Raw genomic sequence first — 11,435 nt, 5'->3', positions numbered from 1 at the left:
ATACATCAATCGATGATTGGCTCCTGTACTATTGTACTAATATCCTGTACCTGTACTAATATACTTTATTCGCCATATATTGATCGATGATTGGCTACTATGCTAGAAAGCTGGCTTTATTCGTCATATATTGATTGATGATTGGCTTCTGTACTAGAAGGCGGGCTTTATCCCCATATAGCGATTGATGATTGGCTCCTGTACTAGAAGGCGGGCTTTATTCGCCATATATCAATCGATGATTGGCTTCTGTACTAGAAGACGGGCTTTATCCCCCATATAGCGATTGATGATTGCCTCCTGTACTAGAAGGCGAGCTTTATTCGCCATATATCAATCGATGATTGGCTTCTGTACTAGAAGACGGGCTTTATCCCCCATATAGCGATTGATGATTGCCTCCTGTACTAGAAGGCGAGCTTTATTCGCCATATATCAATCGATGATTGGCTTCTATACTAGAAAGCGGGCATTATTCACCATATAGTGATCGATGTTTGCCTCCTATACCAGTAGGCAGGCTTTATTCACCATATAGTGATCGATGTTTGGCTCCTATACTAGAAGGCGGGCTTTATTTGCCATATAGCGATCAATGCGTTTCAAATATGGCTGCCGAGTGAAATGACGTGCCTTAAAGGAACTTTGGTTTTACACAGCGAATGCCCTTCCACCTGCAACCCAGTACTGGGAAACATACATTCACACTCATACACTACGGCCAATTTAGTTTATTCAATTCACTTATACCACATGTTTTTGGACTGTGGGAGAAAAACTGGAGCACTCTGAGGGGTAAAGTCTAGATTGGATATGCGGCCGGCCGGAAGTGCGATATGCACATTAATAAAGCAGCATTTTTTTATGACACTGTATAACAATAATTAATATTTTTACAGTACTGTGAGGGTTGGGTTTAGGGTTGGGGTGGGGGTAGGCGTTAAAAATACATTTTATTGGGTAATTTAATAGATAACATAACTAATACTCGGTACAACAACTGATTTTACATTACTGTGAGGGTTGGGTTTAGGGTTGGGGTGGGGGTAGACGTTAATAAAATACAACAAATGAGAAATTTAATAAATAATAGAAATAATTCTCGTAACTTCCGGCCGCAAACGTATCCGCTCTAGCAACAACCACTCTGAGGCAACCCACGCCAACATGGGGAGAATATGCAAACTCCACACAAATGCCAACTAGTCCAGCCGGGACTTGAACCAGCGACCTTCTTACTTTGAGGTGACAGTGCTAACCACTGAGCCACCACGTCGCCCTTCATTTATTTTAAGGATGCAAAATACATCATTGTATATTGTATCATTCTTTTTATTGGTTTGTTTTTATTATTCTGTATAGTTAATCATATTTAAACATAAAGCAATTTTACAGTAAGGTTTTTAGCTACATTTTTAACAAATTAGTCATTAGTTCTTTATTCTCACATTTTATTTTATTGCATTTTGTGTTCATAATAAACTAGCTTACCCCGATCATTGATAACCCGCTGGTAAAACATTTGTACAGTAGTTGAAATCTGGATCAGTCTGACCTTATTAAAGGTGGAGCTGAACTGGACTTTGAAATGGTCCTTATGAAATTGTGATTATGTGTAAAGCTCACTGGGTTTTTTTGTATACTGGAGACTCTGAATGCGTTCAAGGTTAGATTCTGTTTGCTTTCTTAGTTTATCTGCTGTGTTTGTGTGGGGAAAATGACTAGATTTCAAACCTCATCTATATACAGCATGGTCAGATGTATTTTACGCTTATTTGTTGTCTTTTTAGAGTTTATAAAGTGTCAGTTTGCTTATAGAGGACAGAGTTAATGTCAACTAAAACTATTTTTTAGGAAATTTGAAGTTAAAAACAAAAAGGAATTTGAAATTGTCATTGGAAAAAATCATTTTAATTTAGAAATTGTCTTACCTAAGCTGATTTCACTAAGTAGGACATGTTTCTGGATGAACTATGTTGATTCTGGAACAACATGCCCATCAGAATTAAGGGATTCGTTTATGTTAAGTTTAGGCTTTGGTTAGGTTTATGCACTTCTACGTGATTGTAATCCTACTATTATTCTCCTCTGATTTAGGGAATAATCTAGAGTCTTGGTTGGGTTTAGGAGTAGGGAACAGGTATGGATTACATTTTAACAATTATGTTCCAGGATCAACATGGGTGTTAATCCAGGATCACATCATACTTGGCAAAATCAATTGTTTTGGTGTGATAATATGATTAACTGAAACTAAAGTACATTTAAATACTATTAATAAGTATTCAATAAAAGCAAAAATGAAATCAAAATAAACACGCACGACGACATTGCTAGAGAAAATTTTAAATTAAAATAAAACTAAGCCAGTCAAATTGGATTTCGTCAATCTATGTCTTTGCTGTTATGCCACTTATTGTCCAGCAGATGGAGATATTCTACCATATTGCACTAGAACAGGGGTGGTCAAACTTTGTTACACCAAGATTGAGGGTAGTGGGCCGGAGGTAAATATAGCCTAGTTGCCATGAGCAATTTCCTAATTTATTTAATAATATTTCAAAACAACTAGAAATCATTTTTAAAGTTATGGTTTTTAAAGTTAAAGTTTTTAAAGTTTAATGACTAATACAGCATATTTTTTACATTTTATAATTAACTTATTACAGTAAAATAAAAACAATCTCATTTATAACAGAATGGAGTTACACTAGTTTTTTACCTTGATTTGCTCACCGATGTTTTCTGCATAGTCTCCTTCTCTAACCGTCGGGTGACATTATTTTCTGTACATTTTTTTAAATCGGATTCATTTACATTATTTAATTGAAACATTACCTTTTCTCTTTTTTTTTTTTTTTTTTTTTTTGTAGCTCAGCAATAAAACTAAGTAAAACGGTTACGTCAAATTAGAATGACGACCTCTTTTAAAGGAATTAAACCCCCAACCCTCTCTATCCCTCCCTCTCTTCTGAAATGGGATTGCTGGGCCAAATAAAAGGTTACAATAGGCCAACTTTGGCCATCTCTGCATTAGAATTGGTGAAAAAATCACAAATACAAAATGTTTGAAACGCTCTTGTATAAAATGTATCATTTCTATTTACAATTTTTGTTTTAATCTTTTAAATATGCAACCTCCAAAGAATGTGTGCCATTCTAAAATAATGTTATAATCAAACAGAACCAAATATAATTGTCAGTCTCATCATAATTATTGGCCAAATAATTGTTTCCCGTAATTTTATCAATGCAAAATGTGTTGATTGAAAAAAAGTGTTGAAAGTGTGAAGTGCTATAATTTTTAATAAATGTGCACAATAATATACTGCTCAAAAATATAGGAAACGCTTAACCAACGCACTGTAACTCCAAGTCTTCCCTTTATTGCTTTGAGCAGTACACTGTAAAACATTTCACTTAGTTAAACATACAAGCTCAAGTTCTCCAGCTACCTTGAAAATGTGAGTCAACTCAACTTAGATTCTTTGTTTCAACTTAAGATGTTGAGTAGTTAATTATATCGTGAAACTCAACATCTTAATATATATATATATATATATATATATATATATATATATATATATATATATATATATATATATATATTAGAACAAATATACTGCAAAAACATTAAAAATACTGGTTGCCTTAAATTTTTAAGCTGAATCAAAATAATCTTATGAGTTCACTGAACTTATGTTAAACTGCCTTAAAACAGCTTGCATAACATATAAAGTTAGAACATGATTAACTTAGTTTAATAAGTTACAATGAACTAAAAACTTGTGCTTTCATGACTAGTTGGTCATATCTATTTTTACATTAAAATATACCTTACTTTTTTAGTTTGTCAAACTACTTTTATCGTCATCTCAACTCAAACTGACGAAAAATATTAAGTTAAACTTTATATTGAGTATTTTGAGGAGTGTAAACAAAAACAATAATCCCAATTAACATATTACTTGTTACATTTATTTCTGTAGCTTCCGAGAATCTAAAAAGACCCACATATCGATAATGTCATGAGAGCTGTTTTGATGTTCAGTTTTGATTGCCTCTTGTTACAGTTATGAAATTTTGATAAAAAGCTGTTCATGGGGCAATGATTGAACTAGTATATAGCCTAGCTTAAAACATTTAGTTGAAACCTGGTTAACTTATTAAAATAAGTTAAAGCAACACAAAAACATTTGTTGTCTTGACTTTTTGTCATTTCATTTTTACAGTGCAGTGGCATGTCATTTGTTGCACTTCTCTCCTTGTGATTATTGTTCTTGAGACACATTTTAACACATTCATCGTCGGCTGAAAACTTCCTGCCTGCTCTCTGCATGTTATTTGGAGGCTTCCACGTGAATTCTGTTTTAGACTATCATTAATGACTCGCTGCTGTTTGTCTCCTCAAAAGTCTTAAGACACGTTTCTAATATTCTGCTTCCTCCATTAGCGTCACCCATTAAGACTATTGTTATCCAATTATAGAGGTGTTAATGAACGATGCGCCGCTGCATTGGCATGAGAAGCGCAGAGACAGCGGGAGGATGTTCAGATGTGTGTTCGCCAATACACCATCTCAAGACATTGCAGGATTACGGAGAAGAAAAGCGTGCCAAACAGAGATGCGTCTGCAAGTTCGCAATATATATTTGTTTTTTTGTAATTTGATCAAGTGTAGTAGACCTATGCACACTAGTACAATTGAATTAGCCCACTGATATTTCTTATTGTGAAATTTCTCATTGCAAATAGGGTGTGATATTGCGTTAGACTGACTGATAATCAACAATCGAATAGCCTAAATTCTGATCATTTTAACTATGATCTCTTTTAGATGATTGACTATGTGGGAACGTTGCATTTTGAGGGTCAGGTCTCTCCTAATCCTGTCGACCCCCCGCCAATTGATCAATTACATCTCCATTCATTAGCCATTAGGAAATGCATTGACATTGTGATGTTCCTGTCTGCGCCTAACAACAGATGTGTATTCACATACTACAGTCGCGCATCTTCACGGGTCATTTCAAGCCAGAAAGTTTTAGCAAAAATGTTCAGTTCACACACAGAAAATGGAGCACAATTCGAATCTGGTGTTGAGCAGAAACAAATTTGCACCTCAAACACGCAAAATAAAAGCAGCTGCTTAAAGATTAGCTGCCTAAAAAATATTAGAATCCATCAGAACGACTGTAATGTAGAAGTAAAATAAGGAAAACATTTGTAGGCAAATAGAAAAACTTAAATAAACCGTTTCAAATGCGCGCCCAATATTACCGCCAATTTGTATAATTTTCACTTGCATAGTGGATTTTGATTTGTATACTTAGTTATTTAAGAAACCGATGTTCTTACAATTTAAAACAATCTCTTGAGTATTAATCACCATCCTTCACTTACTGTGACCGTCGTGAAAGTGATAGCCGAGGGGATTTAACAACTTTTTAAACTGGCACCTCGGATTACTGATGTAGACCCCCACCGTGATGAGTTTAAGCCCTGATGAGCTTATACCACCCTGGCCTGAACACATCACTGATGACAGAAGAAGCCATTAAATGATTGACTGATGGTGGTTTACGACCATCAAAAGCAGGACTGTCCGCGTGCCTTAGGCTACCAGAAAAAAAAAATAACTAAAATGTAAACTATCTATCTATCTATCTATCTATCTATCTATCTATCTATCTATCTATCTATCTATCTATCTATCTGTCTATCTGTCTGTCTGTCTGTCTGTCTGTCTGTCTGTCTGTCTGTCTGTCTGTCTGTCTGTCTAATGATTTCACTCGCTGCGAAAACAGCAAGCTTTTTTGTTATTTAAAAAAGAATTCTAATAGACGTCTAATGGACGTCTAAACATAGACGGCATGGTTAATGCTAAACTTGGGCTATCAGTTAAAATCTAATCGACATCTAAGAATAGCCCAAATGTAGTCGTCAAATACAAAAGAATGAATGACTACAAGTGTAAAGTCTGTTTAAAATGTATTTGATGACGAATCTAGTTTTATTGTTAGATTGTTTTAGCCAAGCCAAATGCTTATGTCTATTAGACGTCTATTTAACATAAAATTGCCTGGTGAGGTTGTTGGAACCCCTGTTTGGGTCAACTATGGACAACTGTTGAGTTAAAAAGTTTAATTTATATTTAATTAACAACATTAACCAAGTCCACATCAGACTCAACATTGGGTTAAACAACCCAGCATTTTTGCCTAGTCTGAGTTGCAATAGATGTCCCAATATCTTCTCCTTTTTACTCCGTTCATTTTCATTGTAGGCCTGGAGTTGTCTGGGATGACAATTGGCATGAACGTGTCGGCCGGCCAATATACAGAACAGCAGGGGGCAAGAGAGACCTTTAGGGACGCCTTCCTGAGTCCCGGGGCCCGTAGGGCGGTCCCTTACCTGCGCGTGTTTAAAGCCTGAGGTGAGGCTTTCCTACATTACTCACCGCACAGAGCTGACACGGGCTCCACAGCTTCACTTTGGACTTCTCAGGATTATACTTGAAAATGTTTACGGGTCACCAAAGTGAACTATAAGTTAACTAATCATGAAAAAACAACTGATTGATCTACGGGACAGAAGATAACAGAAGAGCCTGACTTCCAAAACTTTATAGTTCATATTACGTGGAATTACAAAAGTTTCTCTTCTTGTGGGACGTTTTGTTTGTTTATTTATTTTAAAAGCGAAATCCTTATAACAGCTCGAGGGCATTTTAGTACACGTTAGTCGTCAGTCACTATCCCGTTTCTTACGAGTTACAACTTTATTTGGGGATGTTGAGCTCCGTGAAGATGGAATCTCATGAAATTCCGGAGTGGAATCCTTTCTACAGTGAGGCAAATGAGGTAAGCTGTGAAAACTCTTCAAAATTGTTTTAAATAACTAATAAAATATATGTTTTTATTCAAAAATATTATGATAGATAGATAGATAGATAGATAGATAGATAGATAGATAGATAGATAGATAGATAGATAGATAGATAGATAGATAGATAGATAGAAAATAAAATGCGACATAACGTTTAGGCGTTTATAATTACAATTTAAATATTAATTATTCATTGATATAATATGTACATGATGTTGCAATTTAATAATGAAATATATTGTTTTTAAAAGTCGACATTTGGCTTTTGATTATAGCTAATTTCGTTTTGATTTCACGTTAGAGTTCTGTGCATTTGTTTTACACGTCACCAGATCCAACACAAACTGTTCTTTGCGAATGTACAAAATAGACACCGTTGGCCTAATAGTTAATTGATAAATTTTCTTTTCGAGTTTACGCAATAGATAATAGCTACTTTTTTGATTAAGCCGCATTAATTATTTTACAACACTTTATTTTATTTTCTCAACTTAACGTCTACTTTATTTATTCTACTCCACTTTATTTTCTCAACTTTACGTATGCGCATTTACATTTAAATTGTTTTTGCTGCGCAAAGCTATTTGGTCCCCCGCTTACACAACACCAAATGTATATTATTGTTAGCCTTTTTTGTATTTGATTATTAGTTTTTGTTTGCGTTTCAATTTATTTCGAGACTCATTCGAAGATTGCAAAGGAGTTTTAATAGATCGACCTTTAGATCTTTTAAACTAATCATTCATTTTATGTGTAAAACGAAATAAAAAGAAATACTCTTATAGACAATGTAGAATATAACAAAGTTAGACTTTTTATTTAAAAATATTCTTTATTACAAAATTGTTTATGAGTTGTTGACAAACTAAATGCACAACATTAATCTCTTGTGTGTTATTTTCGTTCAGATGTATTCCTCTCCGAGCGCCATGAACTCAGTGAGCAGCTTGAACAGCTACATAAATCTCAACTCGGCCTGCTCCACATCCAGCATGAATATGGGCTATCCCAGCGCAGGTCTCAACAGCAGCCCATTATCCAGCATGGGTGGAGGCCCCAACCACATGAGCCTGTCCCCCGTAGGCTCCTCTCTGAACCCCAGCTCTCTGACTCAGCTAGGCTCATCTGCCTCCACACTGGGTCCCCTCTCTCATTACCAAAGCATGGGTCAGCCAATGTCCCAGATCAGCTACCCCTCTCCTACCTCACTTAACCGGACTAAGGAGATGCCAAAGCCCTACCGTCGCTCGCTGACCCACGCCAAGCCACCATACTCCTACATCTCCCTCATCACCATGGCCATCCAGCAGTCACAAAGCAAGATGCTCACCCTCAACGAAATCTACCAGTGGATCATGGATCTGTTTCCGTATTACCGTGAAAACCAGCAGCGCTGGCAGAACTCCATCCGCCACTCTCTATCCTTCAACGATTGCTTCGTCAAAGTGGCACGTTCGCCCGACAAGCCTGGGAAAGGCTCCTACTGGGCGCTGCATCCCAATTCTGGCAACATGTTTGAGAACGGCTGCTACCTCCGGCGCCAGAAGCGCTTTAAAATTGAGGAAAAAGCTGGGAAAAAGAGCTCATCAAAGTCTCAGGATGGCAGCAGCACCAAGGGCACCCACAGCAGCGAGGGGATGCAGGAGGAGCACAGTCCCACCACCGGCTCTGATGGGGCTGAATCTGCCCATTCCGACAGCTCCCATGCTGGATCCACCTCAGAGGAGCAGCAGAGGAGCCTAGTGCAGCTGGATTGCCCATCGCAAGCTCCAAATCTTTCACACAGCTCTCCAGTGCCGATCCCATCATCAGTGCCCTCCTCAATGCCTCCATCCAGCTCACACCTGCACTCTCAGGGAATGGGCAACAGCCCTCACCTGCTAGGCAGCCCCATGCACCATCTGGATCTGCAGAACGACCCGCTGAAGTCAATGGACCCCCACTTCAATTTCAACCATCCGTTCTCCATCACCAATCTCATGTCCAACGAGCAGAAGATGGACCTCAAGTCGTACCAGGACCAGGTGATGGCCTACAACAGCTACGCCACGTCCTCTCCAGTGGCCGCCAAACAGATCTATGACAATGCAGGTCCGTCCGCCATTGACTCTGGTGCCTACTACCAGACCCTCTACAGCAGGTCTGTCCTCAATGCATCCTAATGTGTTTACCAGCCAGTTGAACTCTACAGACTGTTAATGGCAGGACATCTTCAACACGGAGCTTGCTTTGGCCTCAATAACTTTGGTTCCTGCGCTCTTAAAATTAAAGGTTCTAAAGGGGGTTTTGCAGGGATGCCAGTGATAGTTCCTCGACTATTGTTTAAAAATGTAAAGATCCTTGAGTCTTTTGTGGAGTTTAAAGGTGATGTTGGAAGTTCTTTATTATATTGAAGAGCCTTTACCTTTAAGAGTGTTCTGAGAAAAAGAAATGCTTCAAGGATTGCGTCCTAATGCTATGTCTAATTTAATGATCATATATTCAGGAGCTAAATGTTTCGGATGTAACAGGAAGGTGTATGCAAATGATGCCATGTGTATATATTGTTTTGGGGAAGCAGGAGTCAGGCATTTATTTATGAAGGGAAGAATTTAATATATCTTGTATGATTTTGTGTCGTGAAGTTATGTAAACAATGTGATAATAAGAGGACGTTAGCATGATTGCGGAAGCGTTTGAGTTCAGGTTACTGCTGTGAGCAGGTGTTACTGTGTTACAGGGAAACTCTCCTGTTTTGTGTTACAGCATAACGCGTGTTCAGCTCAAGTGCACTAGCATACAGTGCGCTTGGAAGGAGAGTGTGTATCATTTTGCTTGTCCTTTTGAGAAGCTGAAGAAATTACTTTTTTTTTTTTTTTTACTCTTGGCCATGAAGTTTTTTTTGTATATTCTAAAGATATTTGTGTTAAGTATATATATATATATAAGTTTGACCAAGACTGTGGTAAATCCAGCTGTTTGTTTTCCAGACTTCCCGTTTTAGAAATACTGTTATTCCAGTGTGCTACAGTACATGCTCAGCTTAGGCTGTTTGTAAGATCAGCAGACAATGCACTGGGCCATTTCCATACAATCCTTTGCACTAGTGACCTCTCTGTTCTTCACTGATGGGGAGGGGGGGAGATCATTTTGTTACAACAAAGCTTTGTAACTACCTTTTTATCAGACAATTACACAGACCCTAATGAAATTGCCATGATGTATTTTTGTAAGATGTCGTCATTTTAAAAATATCCTTCAGCAGTTTTAATAAAAAAAAAACTTTGTCTCAAGCCATCATGTCATAAACTGATTTCTTGCATGCTTTGTTTTTTTTAAACTGAATTTGGTAAGAACACAGGTCAGAATTGATGCTCTTGTACTGTTGGTTTTATTTAAATGCAATATAATAAATGTCTTATATATAGCTTATTTATACATAAGATTTATACTCTATATCTAGATTTATTTGGCTGATCATTTCATGGTATGTTCTCTTAATGTTTGTTATGTTCTCTTCTTATTAAAAATCTTACATTTGCTTTGGAGTTCCTTTTAATAAAAAAATATATATATAAATTAAATATAAATGAGACACTAGTGGAAAATCTCAATTCTGTTTTTTCAAGTAAAATTCGATGATGAATCTCTCCTAAATATCTTTTTAAATTATTTTTTTGTTGATTTAAAAGTTTGCATGTTATTTTCTCATCCTTTTGATCAGCTGTTTAGGTAAATATATAAATAATCACACACATGCTTTGGAGTTCATTTTAATTAAAAATTACTAAAATATAAATGTGAGACTAGTGGAAAAATCTCGATTGTGTTTTTATTTTTCAAGTAAATTTCCATGATAAATCTCCTCTAGGTATAAATATTATTTAATTTAAAAGTTTGTGTGTTATTTTCTCATACTTTTTATCAGCTGTTGAGGTAATATAATACTAATTTATTTGATGATGATGAACACAAATACCAGAAAGCAGCATTGCTTATTGGGTTCTTTGGTATTTTTAAATAATAAGTGCACTGCTGGAGAATATTATAGAATTGTTTAAATTAAGCTTGGTAACAGTTTTGCATATTTTTTGCCTGACCTGATAATTTACTAACTTGATAGCAATTAAAATCATAATGTTTAGCAAAAAAAATGTTAGTTTAAACAGTTTAAACTACTATGAAAGTCTTCTTGTTTCCAACATGTTTAAGAATATCTTGCATTCTAGGTTGTTATATTAGGTTACAACAACCCAGGACTTTTTAGAGCGTGTATTATAGAAGAAAGAAACTCAATTTGGATTACACAGAGGGCAATTAAGTGATGGCTTACTACATATATTAACTTGAAAACAATTAATGTTGAGTCTATAGCCAAACTAAATAAAGCATAGTATCTTCTCTGAATGTTTGTTATGTTCTTTACTTATTAAAAGAAATCTCAGATATGCTTTGGAGTTCATTGTAATAACAAATTGCTAAAACATAAATGTGAGACTAGTGGAAAATCTCAATGTGTTTTTTTCAAGTAAATTTCCATGATCAATCTCCCCTAGGTGGAAATATCT

At 36.1% G+C, this 11,435-nt stretch overlaps 1 protein-coding gene and 1 long non-coding RNA gene across 3 annotated transcripts in view; both read left to right on the top strand.

Annotated features, from left to right (window-relative positions):
- Window positions 1-1,624: 1,624 nt before the first annotated feature.
- LOC137488230 (uncharacterized) overlaps window positions 1,625-11,435 on the top strand; it is a 72,987-nt gene continuing 63,176 nt past the window's right edge. For both annotated transcript variants that reach the window (XR_015515404.1, XR_015515403.1), the window contains exons 1-2: window positions 1,625-1,666; window positions 6,287-6,436. This is a non-coding gene — a long non-coding RNA (uncharacterized LOC137488230). The remainder of the gene's footprint in view (window positions 1,667-6,286; window positions 6,437-11,435) is intronic.
- Window positions 6,455-10,160, top strand: foxa3 (forkhead box A3). Its single transcript, NM_131299.2, is given in 2 exon segments — window positions 6,455-6,863; window positions 7,797-10,160. Coding segments are annotated over 2 exon segments (1,326 nt in total). The 5' UTR covers window positions 6,455-6,791; the 3' UTR covers window positions 9,051-10,160.

This window comes from Danio rerio, chromosome 18, assembly GCF_052040795.2.
Source record: "Danio rerio strain M-AB ecotype USA chromosome 18, GRCz13ab, whole genome shotgun sequence".
NCBI lineage: Eukaryota > Metazoa > Chordata > Actinopteri > Cypriniformes > Danionidae > Danio > Danio rerio.
This window is presented reverse-complemented; position numbering and strand designations above follow the sequence as displayed.